At 35.0% G+C, this 19,710-nt stretch overlaps 1 protein-coding gene across 3 annotated transcripts in view; it reads left to right on the forward strand.

Moving 5' to 3' along the window:
• The window catches only part of LOC131437272 (beta-1-syntrophin), a 442,836-nt gene that overhangs the window by 402,033 nt on the left and 21,093 nt on the right, over positions 1 to 19,710 (forward strand). For all 3 annotated transcript variants that reach the window (XM_058606511.1, XM_058606509.1, XM_058606512.1), the window contains 2 exons: positions 14,490 to 14,707; positions 14,919 to 15,001. In XM_058606511.1, coding sequence (XP_058462494.1) covers positions 14,490 to 14,707; positions 14,919 to 15,001 — 301 coding nt within the window. The remainder of the gene's footprint in view (positions 1 to 14,489; positions 14,708 to 14,918; positions 15,002 to 19,710) is intronic.

Below are 19,710 nucleotides of genomic sequence, written 5' to 3' on the forward strand. Positions count from 1 at the left end.
CAGTGTGTAACCATTTTCCAAAGCAAATGAGACGTCATTGAAAAATAACACGAAAAGCAAAGGGCCTAAATTACTGCCCTGTGGACTCCTGATTTTTAAGTGAATTGAGATCATGAACTGTTGATCAATTTCACTCGTAGAACTCTCCCGGCGAGTAATAATACATTTTAACTTGACCATGAAAAAACGAATAGAAAAAAAACACGATTTATCGGTTACGTCACTTATATCACCACATCTTTGAAACCGGAAGTGACAGCCATTTCAACTTTAAACCTGATCAGTGGCTTCCAAACGGGCATAAGCTTGTTAAAATCGGTTCAGCCATCTTTGAGAAAATTGAGCGGTAAAACTATCTTTGAAAAGTGCACTCATATACATACACAGACATCTTTTAGATCTCGTCGAGCTGATTCGAATGGTATACAACACTATGGGTCTCCGAGGCTCCGTGTGAAAATCTATTTTTTCAGCAATTCTAATACCGTTCCACAGTGGGAAAAACCCAGGAAACCCTTAAAGAAATCCAGAACCATGGAAAAAGGCAACAAACAAGAATGTTTCTTATGTAAAAAAATACAAAAAATTCAATGCAATGGTTTTCAATGGCCGCACGAATCGCCATTCTGCTCGTTTTACCGTAAATGCCCAACAGTTTTAGGGTTTTCTGTAGTATTTGTTCTGAAACTTGAAAATAAATCGAGTGCGGTCTACTGAAATAGCTTAATTTTATGTAAAGATGTCTGGAGAATCGAATATAAGTGTGTACACTGGCAGTACGAAACGTTTTGATGATTGTTTTACCACATTTCCTCCATTTTATGGTATATTATTGTAAATCGGTCTTAAATCATGGCAAAACTTATTGGAAGAGTACTAAATCTAGCTTATCTTATAGAAAAAAAAGTCTATAGAACCGAATTGCGGCCAGTGTAGGTTCTACAGACTTTTTTACATAAGATAAGCTGGATTTAGTAAACTTCCAATAAGTTTTACCGAGATTTAAGGACGATTTACAATAAGATATCATGAAATGGAGAAATGGGGTAAAATAGTCACAAGAACGTTTCGTGCGGCCAGTATAAGTTCTGGCATTCGATTCTACAGACTTTTTTACATAAGATAAGCTAGATTTAGTAAACTTCCAATAAGTTTCACCGAGATTTAAGGACGATTTACAATAAGATATCATGAAATGGAGAAATGGGGTAAAATAGTCACCAGAACGTTTCGTGCGGCCAGTATAAGTTCTGGCATTCGAATCTACAGACTTTTTTACAAAAGATAAGCTAGATTTAGTAAACTTCCAATAAGTTTTACCATGATTTAAGACCGATTTACAATAAAATTCCATAAAATGGAGGAAATGGGGTAAAACAGTCATCAAAACGTTTCGTGCGGCCAGTGTAGGTTCTTTCATTCGATTCTCCATACTTTTTTACATAAGATAAGCTAGATTTAGTAAACTTCCAATAAGTTTTACCGTCATTTAAGGACGATTTACAATAAAATATCATGAAATAGAGAAATGGGGTAAAATAGTCACCAGAACGAAGGGAGATTTAGATGAAAATTTCACATATTAGAGGAATTTGGGTAAAATAGCCACCAAAACGTTTCGTGCGGCCAGTATAAATTCGGGCATTCGAATCTACAGACTTTTTTACAAAAGATAAGCTAGATTTAGTAAACTTCCAATAAGTTTTACCATGATTTAAGACCGATTTACAATAAAATTCCATAAAATGGAGGAAATGGGGTAAAACAGTCATCAAAACGTTTCGTGCGGCCAGTGTAGGTTCTTTCGTTAGATTCTCCAGACTTTTTTACATAAGATATGCTAGATTTAGCAAACTTGCAAAAAGTTTTACCAAGATTTAAGAACTATTTACAGTAAGGATCTCATGAAATGGAGGAATTGGGGTAAAATAGCCACCAAAACGTTTCGTGTGGCCAGTTACAGAGCGAATGTTATAGGAAACCCCAAAACTGTTGTATATTTGGGGTAAAACGAGCAGGAATGCGATTCGTACGGCCATTGTAAACCATTCCATTGAATTCCTTTCAAATTTTTACATAAGAAACGCTTTAGTTTGTTGACCTATCTCAATTAGTTCATGAGTTACAGAATTCTTTGCGGGTTTTCATAGATTTTTCCCACTGTGCGACAACACTAAGAAACGGTCCTCGAACAATTAGCACTGCTACACGACGCAGAAAGTTTAACTGCTAAAAATATTTCCCCCAGTACCGCACCGTAATGAACCTTAACCAATAAAAAGATTTCAAAGCCCCTTAAAAACAACCCTATGAGACTGTTCGAATTGTTGACGTAGGACTACACAACTATTGTCAAAATCACCGTTACTATTTGTTTTGATTATTCGGACATCTGTTGGTTTTTCCGTTTCTCACATACTTATTTGTATATATGCGAAATATGCTTCAGAAAATAATATTTGAGAATTTTGGATACCCTAAAAAGCACTGTTTATTTGGTGCCAATCAAGATCATCCAGCCTTCGATGACTAAGAGCGTCCAGTACTTTCTTCGAATGGGAAGAATTAGCAGAATTCCGCTAAAAATCAGTAACTTTCGTGCGAGGCGAACGGAGCGTAGAATAAATCCGCACAAGGCTAACTTGCTGATGTGCACAGCAACCTTCTCTGCGGCATTAACGGACCACATAGAGTGCATGTCGACAAGATACTGACTCGGGTTCTCTAAAGGGGCTCTGTTTAAATTGCAGTATCGGTGCTTTGAGAGACTCAAAGTGGACTTTTATACAAAATTGTCGTCTCTGTTAGGGGAAGCCACGATTAGGAAAAAACCATTTCTAATCCACCTAGTGGTTTAATGATGCATTTTTCATATTACTTATATTTGCAAGAATATTACTAGAAGATATTGTGAAGAAATATTATTATTCAAGCTTGAACAAAATAAGAAACTTTCTTTGGGTATAAACAACCTTTTCAGTTTGTAAACATTCATGTTAAGCTAATAAGAATTTTTCTTTATTATGCATCGTTGCACTAAAAGATTAAACACACTTGAGTTCTAGAACCGCAAGTCGGACCCAGATGAAATTAAAAAGCACCCTTTAAGACTATGGAATTTTTATTCGAGCCTGTTTTGTGGAAATCGCTCAAATCATCTCTGAGAAAATTGTGTGAGTCTCGTTTTAGACTTTTTGGTCACTATTTTCGGTACTTCTGAAATCGGGAACTTGGAACCAGTATAGCCGAAGTCGGTTCGTTTAGTAAGTTACTAATATAGCCTACAAATTTAATTAGCCAAATCTAGAAGGATTTTACCATTTGTTGCATCGTCGCTACTAATGACGGTGTGCAATTTTAAACACACTTTACCCTATTAAAGCATGATGAAATTCAATAGCAACCTATGGGACAACGAGATTTTGTATTTTCTGAGTGTGATTATTTGATACATACTCACACACATACACGCACAGAAATATACATTTCTCAGCTCGATGAACTGTGTCGAATATTATAGAACACTTAGCCCTCTGGGCCAATTTTCACAAGTTTTGAAGTGATAGCATAAACTTTCTATATGAGGACGGCAATAAGTGTACTTTTATAGAAAATCAGAAAATTAAATAAAAGATTTAGAAATTTACATTTTTTCACCAAAAAATATAAATTTAAATGTGGTAACCCTGCACGCTATACGAAATTGAACAAAGCACGCTGCGAATGGAGCAAAGCCGCACGTACCGATTTGCACCGTCATTTTGAATGGCAATTTGAATGCCCTATAATTCCGGAACCGGAAGTCGGATCTGGATGAAATTACACAGTATATTCAAAGACAATGAGAGCTTTAATTTGAATCATGATTCGTGAAAATCGGTTTAAGAGTTGCTGAGAAATCTTAGTGAGTTCCATTTTTGGAGATTTTCTTCACTATTATTGGTACTATTGGTACTAGTAGTCCCAAAGTAGGGTTGTATATTCTCTAAATAACAAGGTCTGCCATCTAGATAAATTTAGCAGTAAGTTTTATAAAAATGTGCACCTCATTCCGCCATTGCTTGTGAAAAAATACTCATGACATAGAAAATTTTCACTAATCGCACTGTAACACCAGAACCGGAAGTCGGATCTGAATCAACTTTTCGGGGACTTTTTAAAGAATGGTAAGTCTTTTTGTTTGTTTCTTAGTTTGTGAAAATCGGTTAAGAAATATCCGAGGAAATTGAGTGTGCATTTTTCAATAAATTTGCACATATTTCCTTGTAACTCCAAAACCGTGAGTCGGATCCAAATTAAATTCAAGAAAATTTTACCAGGCCGTAAGACCTTTCATTTGAATTTAAGTTTGTCACATACACACATACACACACAGACAGACATGTTGTGATCTCGACGAACAGAGCCGAATGGTAAATGACACTCGGCGCTTCGGGCCTCGGTTGTAAAGTCGGTTTTCACAGCGATTGCATAGCCTTTCTATATGAGAAAGGCAAAAAACTATGAAAATCAGCCATTGTTCGTTATTGATTGAAGTTTAAATCACTGATCATCTAAAATATACAGTTTTATCTACTCGAATTTATTCGTAGAAAGATTTCCATGAAATATGTGTAATGACACCAAATTCTGTTTCAATTTTGTCGAACTGTAGACGTTCAAAATCTGTACGGTTTTTTTCCGAATTTTAAATTAGTACTACTATATCGAAAACAAAGACGCAAAATTGTGGATTATTTTGCCCTAATAAATTAATTTGTCTTTCCGTAAACGAGAATTACTTTCAACATTTGTATTCGTTCGAATCCTGAATCGCATTGTTTCGACATCAAACTTAATTCCGGCAGAACTTTTTTATTAATATAATTTCTGGTAACTGTTAACATAAAGAATACAACAATAAAAGAATTCTTCTAAAACATTCTTTTGGCTAAAATTTTCTTCTCCGCAAGCAACTCACACAATTTATCCTACACGGCAGGAAATGGAAGCGGTCCCTTCGCCCAAGCCATAACCGCAAGTCGATCGCACACTGCTAAAAACCGTTAGCGTCCGGTTTTGGCTCAGAATACGTAGGTAGATACATTTCCAAACGAAGCCGAAAATCTTTTGCTCCGACCTAAGAACCTATCACCATAATTCTTCATTTCATCGCACTCGTTTGTCTGGCTTCCCCGCAAGAAAAAGTTCACCCCCACACATACTGACTCATCACCGACCGCAGTACCGTCGTGTAAATTCTCTTTCGAAGGATGAAACCATTTCAGCTTTAGCTCGTCCGCTTCAGACCAACATCCGACACTGTACCGTCTCCAAGCTCCAATGATGACCGTGGTGCTGCTTTGGGGTGGTGCACAACCCGCTTCCAAAAAGTCAACTTGTGGTTGAATGCGATAAAAAGATTATCCGAAACTTTATCGACATCCTACTTGTATACCGATTTATCATAATGCGTCGGGATTTGCGCTCGTATCGTGGGTGCGTCGTTATGGGTTGGAATATTTCGCTTCTGCTAAGTCCAGCAGTAGGCAATGGCCATTCTGTGTGGACCATGACAGCTGGTCGGTTTCATTCTAACTCAGTTCCTCGATGCGTAACGATGAAGATGGCGATTAATGAATGAGTCAGGAATACCATGAATTGATAAAAGATGAACAACGAAACTGATAATAAGATATAAAGCAGCAAAGCCTGGATTACGCTGACTTCCATCCCCAACAAGGAGAACTGGTTTTTGGGCGAAGCAGAAGACGGACCATAAAGCGGAAAGCTGGAAATGAAAGTGGAAAACTTTACGGGGTGTCGCTTCAAGCGAAAATTTTCGGAATCACGCTGTTTCACCCTTTAGCTTCCATTTCATTTCAACTTTATTGCGTTTGTTGTGGAAAGTTTCCTTCCTGTTTTTTTTGTGCTGTGCGGTTCAGTTCGTGTCTCTGTGGGCGGGTTGGGGCTGTGTTCTGAAGAATTATGGCTGAAACTGTGACGAAGCGGTTGGCATTGTTCTGTGTGCCGGTGAACAGGAAAACGAAAAACGGGAACGAGGCATCTCCTGCTGCGAAATAAAAGCACTTTCTTAGCGCCATGCTCCGTTGTATTTTTGATGGAAGTTAGTTGAATGACGTTGACAGTTATTTTCTGTTTTGTATTTCGTAACGGTACACGAACTTTGGTAACTGGGTGTGTTCTTATTTCTTATATTAAAAAAAATTACTTTAATTCGATGAATCCAAACTATAAGTTCGAATATTTCAATTAGCTAAACCCTGTGCACACTCATTGCAACAGAAGCGAGGACGGAAATCGTTTGAAATGCTATTGACAAAACACTTATTTTGGAAAGTATTGGGTCGCTCATAAAAGAAAATACTCCTTAACAAACCTGGAAGTGTGACAATGTCATTTTATAGTCATTCAAACAACATTTCCTTAATCGAGCTAATTTTTCAAATTTAAATAGATCCAATAATATCAAATACATCATGCAATAGGTCGTAAAATCCGTAAAACGTTTATAAAGTATCTTCTTTCAAAGGACTATGTGTGATATTTCATGAAATTTCGATTAGTCAGGCGCCGTTGATAGCCATTTAAGTAAATCTACTTTTGTCATTTTCAAAACAATATACTCAAAGCAATTTCGAGTGGTAATTTTGAAAAGGCGCCTCATAATAAATTATGTTGTATTCACGATAAAAGTTGAATGTTCATATTTTATACCGATATAGTTGTATAGCAGTAAATATGTTGTTGTCCTCCTCAGAGTTCTGATTGGCTGATATGGGTCAAATCAGACAGGTTTTTCAATAGTGTACAATTGAAACACTTCAATGTTGTTTCAATCCTTTTTTTCTTCAGATCGTTTATTTGATATGGCACATAGCTTTAGCTCAGAGGTGCCAATGTCTGTATTGTATTTTTTCGTACAATATAATTACAATTATTATTCAACATATAAACATACACATACAAGGTAGATGGGAGAGTTAAAGAGTGGGGAATACAATTATGTTTAAATATAGAAATTAGATTATGGAAATCTCCATAATCCATTTGAACGTGTTCACTTCGAGCCATCTTAAATTATTATTTAACCCCACAACAGCTTTAATCCAAATCTCAGATTTTCTAAGTCGGTTCAGACATCTCTGAGAAAATTTAGTGGATAATGAAAAGTGCGCTTTGTCAGTTACCTCATTTAAAAGATTATATCTCCGCAACACGATTGATTCGTGTTTGACTTGCATCCGACAAAATTACATCAATAGCCCAAATATATGCAATTATACCTACGTGCACATTAACGTCACGGATTTCGATATTTAAGCTTCTCTTCGCCAAACTTGTATCAAGTTTTGAATGCATGCAGTTATTTTTATAGCGTTAAGTTCGCGATCTCGATAATTATTCGAGTTCATATTGTTTAAATTGGAAATTAATCTTAAGCACTTAAAATTTATCCTAGGATACTTGCAAATTTCTCTGGTGAAAACAACATAACAAAGCATTTCATCCAAACTCGCATGACACAAGATCAAAGCAAATCAATTGTAGCTTCAAATCGTTTTTAGCACTTCGTGTCTTGTTGTCTAGCAGCTACCTTCCTTGCACAGGTTGCACTTGATACTGAATCGTTGGCTATAATTTTGTTTATATTCATAGATTCGTGTGCTTCCCTACAGTCTCGCTTTTTCTTTAATTGACCAATCAGAACGATGCTTCTCAGCTGAAAGATCTTTTACTCCTTCAAAACCACCGTCTCCGTAGACGAAATCCAGTAACTCAGCATAGAGTCTTAGATTTTTAGCTTTTTCATAGTTTTGGCAATTTTCGCAATTGTACAATTTTTTCTAGAGCAAATTTTGCAATTCTTATCATTTTTCTGATTCTGATTTTTTTTGCGATTATTCGCAATTTTTACAATTTTTACAATTTTTACAATTTTTACAATTTTTACAATTTTTACAATTTTTACAATTTTTACAATTTTTACAATTTTTACAATTTTTACAATTTTTACAATTTTTACAATTTTTACAATTTTTACAATTTTTACAATTTTTACAATTTTTACAATTTTTACAATTTTTACATTTTTTACAATTTTTACAATTTTTACAATTTTTACAATTTTTACAATTTTTACAATTTTTACAATTTTTACAATTTTTACAATTTTTACAATTTTTACCATTTTTACAATTTTTACCATTTTTACAATTTTTACCATTTTTACAATTTTTACAATTTTTACAATTTTTACAATTTTTACAATTTTTACAATTTTTACAATTTTTACAATTTTTACAATTTTTACAATTTTTACAATTTTTACAATTTTTACAATTTTTACAATTTTTACAATTTTTACAATTTTTACAATTTTTACAATTTTTACAATTTTTACAATTTTTACAATTTTTACAATTTTTACAATTTTTCCAATTTTTCCAATTTTTCCAATTTTTCCAATTTTTTCAATTTTTTCAATTTTTACAATTTTTACAATTTTTACAATTTTTACAATTTTTACAATTTTTACAATTTTTACAATTTTTACAATTTTTACAATTTTTACAATTTTTACAATTTTTACAATTTTTACAATTTTTACAATTTTTACAATTTTTACAATATTTACAATTTTTACAATTTTTACAATTTTTACAATTTTTACAATTTTTACAATTTTTACAATTTTTACAATTTTTACAATTTTTACAATTTTTACAATTTTTACAATTTTTACAATTTTTACAATTTTTACAATTTTTACAATTTTTACAATTTTTACAATTTTTACAATTTTTACAATTTTTACAATTTTTACAATTTTTACAATTTTTACAATTTTTACAATTTTTACAATTTTTGCAATTTTTGCAATTTTTACAATTTTTACAATTTTTACAATTTTTACAATTTTTACAATTTTTACAATTTTTACAATTTTTACAATTTTTACAATTTTTACAATTTTTACAATTTTTACAATTTTTACAATTTTAACAATTTTTACAATTTTTACAATTTTTACAATTTTTACAATTTTTACAATTTTTACAATTTTTACAATTTTTACAATTCTTACAATTTTTACAATTTTTACAATTTTTACAATTTTTACAATTTTTACAATTTTTACAATTTTTACAATTTTTACAATTTTTACAATTTTTACAATTTTTACAATTTTTACAATTTTTACAATTTTTACAATTTTTACAATTTTTACAATTTTTACAATTTTTACAATTTTTACAATTTTTACAATTTTTACAATTTTTACAATTTTTACAATTTTTACAATTTTTACAATTTTTACAATTTTTACAATTTTTACAATTTTTACAATTTTTACAATTTTTACAATTTTTACAATTTTTACAATTTTTACAATTTTTACAATTTTTACAATTTTTACAATTTTTACAATTTTTACAATTTTTGCAACTAAACGCAATATTTCCCCTTCGATCAATTTTGTCGGAGATGGCTGAACCGATTTTAAAAAAAACCTATGCTCGTTTGAAATAGCTGTTGAATCATCGATCAAGTTCGAAGTTCAAATTGTCAATACTTCCAGTTCCGGAGATATAGTCGTACAAGCGATGTAACCGACAAATCGCGTTTCTTTATCCGAACGTTTTTCAAAAAGTAATTTATGATCAACTTCAAGTGTAAGCGCTGAAGCCCGGATCAGAAATAATCTTAATGAAAAAGTAAGTTATAAGGAGACTGTTTGAATGGTGCGAGGAAGGCATTATCACACCTCTAAGTGGATCAAGAAGAAGTTTTTGTTATCATCGGGCTCGGTTATTTTCATAAAGTTCGTAAAGTATAACGGTTCTAGAGTTTTAATATAAGAAAAAAATAATCATAAAAAATAAATTTACAAAGTTTGTTGCAAAAAGAAACTTTATACAATGCATAAAGGCTATGCAATTGTGCAACTGATCATACTCTTGAAACGTTCATGTTACGTTTTGCAATATTAACAATTCTATTATTTGCAGTTTATGTACTTTAAGAAGCCCAAGTAACATATTTTGGATACTACTATTCTTCATTGAAAAAATATCTTGGATCCAGGTGTCCCACGCTAAGTGGAAGGGACTATTGACTCATGTCCTGTATACCCCCAAAATAAAACATTCACTCCTTCATGAGCAACCGACTATTCTACGATCTGTTTGAAGGGGTATACTTCAATCTACATAACCTCTCTGTCCAACCGATGAGCCACATGATAATTTCATTTTCTAATTCCAGCACTTTGCTCATACCTCAAAAACAAAGCGAAGCCAAATAGTACCGTAAGCTCTAATTTGCGGTTTCAACCATAAAAAGATAACTTCTTGGTAGACCATAATTCCAAATAGAGACATGAACTGTATCTCCCAACCCTCAACCATATCATCATAATTAGTAAGATTCTCTTTTAAGTTTCATGACAGTTTAATTTCATTTTAGCCATAATTGGGACGGACTTTCTGTAGTTCGACCACTCATGTTTCCCCCTTTTTATTCGTATAAGAGAATTTGGAAGTTCTTTTATTTCGCCACAATAAAGCTGTTGCTCTTTTATTCTGCCGTGCGCCTTTGTTGGCGAAGGTATTAATCGCCAAATGGGAATCACTTTTTTCCCGAAAAGAAAAACGAGAAGTGAAAAACTTTTTTTTTTCACTTCTGCCATCGCTTGTCCGCAGTGTCATCTCTTCACAGGCTATCTAGCTGAGACTATGAAAATGCGGATATGTTTGCAGTAGAGCAATTTTAAAATCTTTCGCTTGATTGAATCATCCCATTTTCTCATTCTCCCGGCGGTATGCAACCAGAATGCTGAACGGACAACTTTTTCCCTTTCACCTTCAACATTCCCAGCAGCAAGCTCGTAAGACTAGCATGTAATTACACACTTTTATAAACGAGACGAGTTCAGACAAAAGCTTAGCTCAGAATATCCCCTGCATTTTCTACTCACCACTCCTGTTTAGTGACGTAAACCCGCCCAATATCTACCCTAGTCCGTTCAGTTTCGAAGCTTTGCAAAGTTCTCTGATCAAACATGACAGGATTGTGGAAAGCGACGCCCACTCACCACCCATCTGAAACGTTCAGCATTCCGGTATTCCCCAGAATCCAACACTGAACCTGTTAAGCAGCAGGAATGAGAAGGATGGCTCACACTCCGTTGACATTTAATCTTTTTATCCTGACCCATCCTCGCTGGATTCAGTTCTGATTTTCTCCATCTACCAAATGTCTTTCTAATGTCCGAACGAATCACCCTTCCTAGTCGGATGGGCAATCGTAAGACGCCAGCGGGACAAACTAACACCAATAAGAGAGCAAAAGCTCAATCCTTGTTTCTACTTCGTACTTTCTTTCTGCTACTAACGGCTATACTGCCAAGACGCCTCGTAAGGCTTTTAATAAATTAACTTGTTAGAAAAGATGTCAGGAATTAGAAATTACTTTTCACAGCGAAGACATCCCTCGTACTTTGGAAGAAGCATCTCAATTAGGAATACGGCAGAGGAATGGTTCAACTCGTCCTTCCTTCGGTGGCATTAGAAAATGGACAGAAAGTTGAATCATCGGGATCATTTCATTATGTAGTTGATTCCGTCGTGATTTTTTTCAAGCTATCAGGACAGCGTTCAATGATGGACATGGTCAATTTTCATATTCTTGTTTTGCTAGTTGCTAGAATCCACTTTCGAAATGTATTCTGAATTTGGGAAAAATCAAATATACAAAATCATGTGTTACATCACCATTTATTTGGAAAAAAATTAGTTTTGAGCAGTGCGGTAAAATTTCATTTTGAATCGAATAATACAAGATGAAAATGAAATTTATGGCCGCTGACCGTCAGCATATCCCTACTAATTCATTTGACTTTTGCTGCCATTTTCAAGTGAAGCTCCCGGAATTCATCGTCAGTTGATTAGTCGTTGATAGTCATTTGAAGTTTTGCTTGCTCAGTTTCAAGTGCCAAGTAGTGTAGCTCCTTCATTGCCTTTATTTTTTTTTTTATTTGTATATTTTCTAACTTCTGAAAAAAGACCTAACAGTTTCCGAATTTTACCAATTTGAAAAATGTGCATGCAAAAAGAATTTGTTTTACATCAATCTTGAGTCAATTTGTCTCTCCATCCGTGCATAGTAAATGGTTTGCCATACTGCAACCATGAACAAAGTTACATTCAAATTGAATCTTTTGAATCTTTTGAATCTTTTGAATCTTTTGAATTTTTTGAATCTTTTGAATTTTTTGAATCTTTTGAATCTTTTGAATCTTTTGAATCTTTTGAATCTTTTGAATCTTTTGAATCTTTTGAATCTTTTGAATCTTTTGAATCTTTTGAATCTTTTGAATCTTTTGAATCTTTTGAATCTTTTGAATCTTTTGAATCTTTTGAATCTTTTGAATCTTTTGAATCTTTTGAATCTTTTGAATCTTTTGAATCTTTTGAATCTTTTGAATCTTTTGAATCTTTTGAATCTTTTGAATCTTTTGAATCTTTTGAATCTTTTGAATCTTTTGAATCTTTTGAATCTTTTGAATCTTTTGAATCTTTTGAATCTTTTGAATCTTTTGAATCTTTTGAATCTTTTGAATCTTTTGAATCTTTTGAATCTTTTGAATCTTTTGAATCTTTTGAATCTTTTGAATCTTTTGAATCTTTTGAATCTTTTGAATCTTTTGAATCTTTTGAATCTTTTGAATCTTTTGAATCTTTTGAATCTTTTGAATCTTTTGAATCTTTTGAATCTTTTGAATCTTTTGAATCTTTTGAATCTTTTGAATCTTTTGAATCTTTTAAATCTTTTGAATCTTTTGAATCTTTTGAATCTTCTGAATCACCCGTACACACTTAAACTCAATTTTCGAGCTCGGTAGCGTAAAATGTCGAGACAGCTCGGCAACACCCAATTTTGCTGATTGCTCAGTAATCAATATTATGTTTTCCGAGATTCACTCAGTAGAGTGCATCTTTTGATGTGGAACACAGCTCAATCAATTTTGAATCAATTATTTATATTATTTCACCATTTGATTGGAAATATTGCTAAGTTTCAATTTTATATGATTGAAATTTTGATTAATAGCGAACAGTGTCCTATTTTGTCAGCCAAAAATCTAATACGCTATGCTGGCTTACTGGATTTTCCTTACGGAGACGATGGTTTTGAAGGAGTAAGCGATCTATCAGCTGGAAAGCATCGCTTTGATTGGTCAATGAATGCAAAAGCGAATCTGTAGAGAAGCACACGAATCTATGAATATAAGTTGAATTATATTCAACGTTTCAGTTTCACGTGTAACATGTCAGAGGAAGGTAGCTGCTAGACAACAAGACACAAAGCGCTATAAAACGATTTGAAGCTTTAATTGGTATACTTTGATCTTGTGTCATGCCAGTTTGGATGAAATGCTTCGTAATGTCAGTTTCACCTGAGAAGCTTGCAAGTATCCTTGCGTAAATTTTAAGTGCTTAAGATTTATTTCTAATTTAAATAATATGAACTCGATTAATTATCGAAATCGCGAACTTAACGCTATAAAAATAACATCTTGCATGAAAAACTTGAATGCAAGCTTGGTGAAGAGAAGCTTAAAAATCGTAATCCGTTACGCTAATGTGCACATAGGTATAATAGCATATATTTGAGCTATTAATGTAGTTTCGTCGGATAGAAGACAAACACGAATTAAGGCACACAGAGTCTGGATTCGGGTATTTGATGTTGGTTCTCAATACACTGAGGTCTTTTTTCACACGAGGGATACGTACCGCCTAATTTCGGAAATTCATATAAAAAACTGCGTAGCCTCGGAAATTCTTGTTGTTCGGCGATTAACAATTATTCCGAAATATGAATATACATTTACCGTAATTTCGAAATATGTGTTTGCTTTTGCCGTGTGCATGACCTCCCCCGCAAGTCATTGAGATTTATGCACTTTCGAAAAATACATGTTGTAGTACGGAGTGATTGTTTCCGTTGAAAATGAAGTGTGTCGTACTTTCTTTGTTAGTGCACGGAACGGTGCGCGTGTATTGTTAATGTAATTATGTAAGGCTATTCCTTCTTGCTTTACTGGTACGAGGAGTCCCTAGTAAATTTCTGGAAACTTACGAGAATAAGCTGATAAAATGACAATTCTTTGAACACCTGTTCATTATGGAAAACCCTGCGCAGAAACTGCGAAAAAGTATTTTTCAATAAAAAAACAAGGACTACTGCACAGTTTGACCTAAAACAGATACATTGATGAAGATTGCAAAAGATAACCGAAGTACTAGTGTTTGCTTCTGTTTCTATTTTGGGACATTAGTGACAAAATGGTAAAATAATTTTTAATGTAGTGAAATTTTATAGAATTTAATAAAGTAATAATTCGGAATTATACTCACGACTCGTTGATTGCCGTTTTGATAGATAGTTTTCAACATTTTCGCCTATTTTTCTTATTTCAGAAAATCGCTGCATAGAGCTGCACTCCCCCGACGGTATTCACTCGTGTATCCTGCGTGCCGTGGATCCCCAGGAAGCGACAACATGGTTCAACGCCCTCCACTCGGCGATTGGCAAAAGCACCCAGAAAGCTTTAGTCGATGCAAACCGAACCCTGGTATCGATTATCGGAGAGCTGAAATTTATCGGTTGGCTCAGTCGAAGGTGTGGCGGAGATCAGGTAGTAAAAATTGTTTCACCCAATTTCTTTTCTCTGGAAATTGCTCTTGAAAACATACCGAATCATCATCTGTTACTGTTTGTTTTCCAATTTTCGCCATTGAATTCAATCCACGTTTGAACACTATTGGCAGCATCTTCACCAAATTCGGTTCGAACACATTCTCATCTTATGTATTTTTTTTTTATCTTTTCTTCTCCAAATCTTCCAGAACGGTCGTTCCAGCTCGGAAAGCTCAGACGAATTAGATAAATGGCAATCAATTTTCGTAGCCGTCACCGATCGTGAGTTTCGGTAAGTACAAGTCTTCACCGGTCCTGTTGGTGACAGCAAGCCGACAAACGATTTTCGATGTTTCACTCCCAACCAATGAAACTGCCTGCAGTGGATTTTATTAGAAGAAGATAAATATTTGCTCTCGGTTCTTTGTTCGAATGACGCCGGCAGCAGCAGCAGCTACACAACACGACAAGTTGACAGTAATTGGAATCGAAACGAGGTGAAAAATGTCCTGGAAATGGTAACCATCCGGATGGTTATTTCACAGATAATTCGTCGCTTGTGGGTCGGAATGGATAGACTTGATAGTATTTTGGTGAAATCTAGTTAGGTCTAGACAATTTCAATGTCGAATACAATTATAACCTTTCGAACGGTTAAACTTTAACACTTTTCATGGTATTTTTTCAATAAACACGAATACAAAACGAATGAAATTTTTCTCTCAATGCATACATTGCAAACAACAAAGATCCTGGTAGAAAATATTCCATTTAGGGTAAAGTATTATAAAGCGTCCCTGATGGCCGAAACGCTCCCCTTCCTTTTTTAAGCATTCAAAACTTTTCTAAACAAATGTTTTATCACTAACACTATCTTTTCGTAGGATCTTTCTGCCATGCAAGTTTGGCAGTTGTCGTTTGCTGGAAAATGTTAAAAAAAACTGGAAATATCATTAGGTAGCATTTTGATTTAAAGTTTTGCTTTGACTAAATAAAAATTTTGTCCGTGTTAAACGTCTAATGGTCGGCTGCTACTTAGTAACTAACTTTTAGCAGTACTAATGTGCTCTATTTACGGTATTAACATGCAGAGAAACAAAGCTATTTCTTTGATTTATAAATTTTCTCATAACAGGCGCTCTACGGACATTATTTCCCACACAGAAAAAAATAATGACATTTACACGACACGTAAATCAATGATACTATGAAATAGACATCAGTTGAATAAAAAATTTGATTGAACATCATCATCTATGTAAAAGTGTGATTTTTCAATGAATATCATAGCATATTTCAATTTACGCTTAGTTTTGCTTTTAATGCATATTGAAAAAAAACTCTGAGAAGTAACTATTCAATTCTCTGCTCCAAATATGTGCATGAAAAAAGATGTAAATATTTTTATCTGTGCATCCTCGGTTTAAATTATGCCGCTTGAAATGTCAAAATCCCGACCTGTAAGGATTCATAGTGTCAGTAAGATCGTAGTACTAGCCATGCAATGATTCTGTACCTAAGAATCGGCTGCGAAGTCTGTTGAAACAGAAAGGCCAAATTCCCCAAAATGAATGTTATGCCAATACTTTGCTTCTATGAAATGTCAAAATAGAAAAAAGCAGAAGAAGAAATATTATTTTCATCAGAAATTATTTGTGTAATCAACTAATTGCAATCGGTAAGCGACATTTTCAATCCTCCCAATGCTAGATTTTGTTTTAATATTTGTTAATATGAATCTGTAAAACATTATTTTGAATCGATTTTAAACCGTACTGCAATGAAATATCCATATTCTCAAAGAAAATAAATCAATACATTTAGAAATATCTCAATGTTTTCTTAAGGGGGGCATAATGTAACACTTCACCCTACATTCCCTAACTCGGTTACTGCACAGACAGACAGAGAGCAAAATTCACTTTTTCAAGCTAATACCCCATAAATGAGAAGCGGAACGTTGGTCCCAACTTCAACTGAAGTACAGCCACCGAAGAGCACAGAACTTTTGCCACAACGGTATCGCTTACGGAAAACTGTACGCGGTTTGGTCGGTTCTACATTTGACTCGCTTCCGCCAACAAGGTTTTGGAGGTTTTCAAATTGGTCCTGCAGAGAGCATATTTGCCTTCTTGTTTCGGTGTGTAATTCGGTTCGAATGTCCTGTTCATGTGCAATACCTTTGAGAATTCGTTTAAATACATGGACTGATTCCAAACGTATACACAACTGGAGAGTATGAGTATAGTTCTTGTTTGAAACTTCTCCCGATAAAACCACGTAGTGAGACCAATTCCGAAAACTGGGGCAACCAAACATTTTCACGAAACGTTGACTTTGTGATTATCAACCGAATAACATTGAAACATGGTAGTTTTCGATGCACTAGCAGAATTTGATCGCAACAACAAACACATTTCAGCTAATTAATTATAGGCCCACGATACATCTTCCCGGTGGAAAGCAGCAAGATTATACCTCGTCTTCCGTGCTCACCAGTCCACATGACAAATTGGTCCTTTGCTTTTCGTAGTAATTCTATTGTTTCAATTGAACTCCTCGGAACACGAAACCGCCAACGTCGGGTATCACAGCAGAATACATAATTAAATTATCCGCTATTACAACGGTAGCCACAGTGGTTGGAGACTAATTGAAGGGAACAAGAGATAATAGAGCTGCTGCTAATTGATTGTGGTGTGTACGATAAGAAACTTGAGAAATTCATTGACAAATAAAAGTTCATATCTTCATCAAAATGTGAAAAAAAGGCGAGTGGGTAATGTCAGAGACATAACCGGATTGTCGTGAATACGAAAAAAAATGGCTCGTTGAAATTCTTTTTCACACTTAATTTCGCCGCACATGGCACGACATTCAAATTGCAAGTGTAAATCCCTTCAAATCTTATTTAAATGAATTCATATTATAACCTATAGATATAACACTCGACTTTTATCATCGAAAAAGATGATATATTCCCGATCATTATACTCAACAAAGACTGTCCCAGAAAATATGGACGCAACCAAAAACCGCTGCCATTTCGCAATGGTTCAGAATCTATCAATTTTTAGGGCTGCGTCCTGTTGTTTACACTCTTCTCTAACCACTTGTGCAGTTGTTTATTCGTTTTCATTAGTAAGTGAAAAAGCCGTGCGAAATGCAATCAGGAAGTTCGGTGAGGATAGCACCTTTTTTTTCATAAAATATATTTATTAAGGCACAATGCGTTAGCTCTATGATGCCAAATGCATTTTGTAATAATAAGAATTGTGTAGGTGCTGGCCTCTCATGTTTTACTGGTGACGTTGCTACTCAATGGTAGTGGCCGTATGCTTGTCCGTATGGGTCCACGGAAGACACCCCCGTCGGTCAGTGGCCCGCGTGCTAGTTATCGACAGGAGTGGTCCTCCGTTCTTGGAATCAGCCAGGTGACGTGAAAATGTATCAAAAATTGCTGCATCCTTCAGTGGGTCCGCGGAAAACACCCCCAGGCTGCAAAGACCTGGCGGGTGGCCCGCATGTGAATCATCGACTGGAGCGGCTTTCCGTGGCAATGATGGTGATGTTGCCGAATGGTATGAAGAAAAAAAAAACAGAGAGTAATTGTTGTGGAAAACGGATTGTTAAAGAGGGGTATGGGAACGAAATAACTAATAACTACAAATATTTAGTTCGTTGACATCGAGATGGTGAAGAGACTGGGGAAAGGGGAGCGAAAAGTTAGTAACAGCAAAAAGATCTTGTTAGTATCGATAAAGATGGTAGACAGACGGGGGATTGGGAGAATCGGGCGGATGTTAGTGTCGAACCTATAGGTGAAGAGTATTCTTAGTCTCGAAAAGAGTAAGGAAAACCTTCTATGCCAAATACAACGGATCACACTTGTATATTAATGTGTTTAAGGTATTGGTAAATTAGAAGCATATAGGAACTATCCCGACTCGCCAACACATCCCGAACCGGAACCTCAGGCGGTCTACCTCGGGCCCTAAGGGATTCCAGAAGCTCCGACCTGGCGTCACGATACTCTACGCACGACCACACGACATGCTCGATGTCCTGATAACCGTCGCCACAGGTGCAGAGACTGCTCTCCACGAGCCCAATACGCCGGAGATGTGAGTTGAATGTATAGTGATTTGACATGAGCCGTGACATAACGCGAATGAAATCACGACTCACGTTCATCCCCTTGAACCAAGGTTTCGTCGATACCTTAGGGATAATGGAGTGTAGCCATCGTCCCAGTTCGTCATTCGTCCATGAAGTTTGCCAACTTTCGAGAGTTTTCTGACGAGAAATACTGAAAAATTCATTGAAGCAGATTGGTCTTTCATAAATATCACCTTCCAATGCGCCCACTTTAGCCAATGAGTCTGCCTTTTCATTGCCCGGAATGGAACAATGCGAAGGGACCCAGACTAACGATATTAAATAAGACCGTTCAGATAAAGTTCTCAAATGTTCCCGTATTTTCCCCAGGAAATATGGGGGATACTTTCCTAGCTTCATTGCCCGGAGAGCTTCTATTGAGCTTAGACTGTCCGTGACAATGAAGTAATGGTCTTTGGGCAAGGTTTCAATGATCTCGAGGGTGTACTGAATAGCAGCTAATTCTGCGACGTAAACTGAAGCAGGATCACTGAGTTTGTAAGAAGCGGTGATGTTTTGATTGAAGATGCCGAAGCCTGTGGACTCGTTGATGTTTGATCCGTCAGTGTAAAACACCTTTTCACAGTTGACTGTTCTAAATTTATTATAAAAAATATTTGGGGCCACTTGAGGGCGCACGTGATCCGGAATTCCACGAATTTCTTCTCTCATGGATGTGTCGAAAAACACAGTAGAATCAGAAGTATCCAAGAAATGAGCACGGTTGGAAACAAACGAAGAAGGATTAATATTCTGAGCCATGTAATCAAAATACAAGGACATAAAACGGGTTTGAGAATTGAGCTCGACAAGCCTTTCGAAGTTTTCAATAACCATCGGATT

This window comes from Malaya genurostris, chromosome 3, assembly GCF_030247185.1.
Source record: "Malaya genurostris strain Urasoe2022 chromosome 3, Malgen_1.1, whole genome shotgun sequence".
Taxonomy (NCBI): domain Eukaryota; kingdom Metazoa; phylum Arthropoda; class Insecta; order Diptera; family Culicidae; genus Malaya; species Malaya genurostris.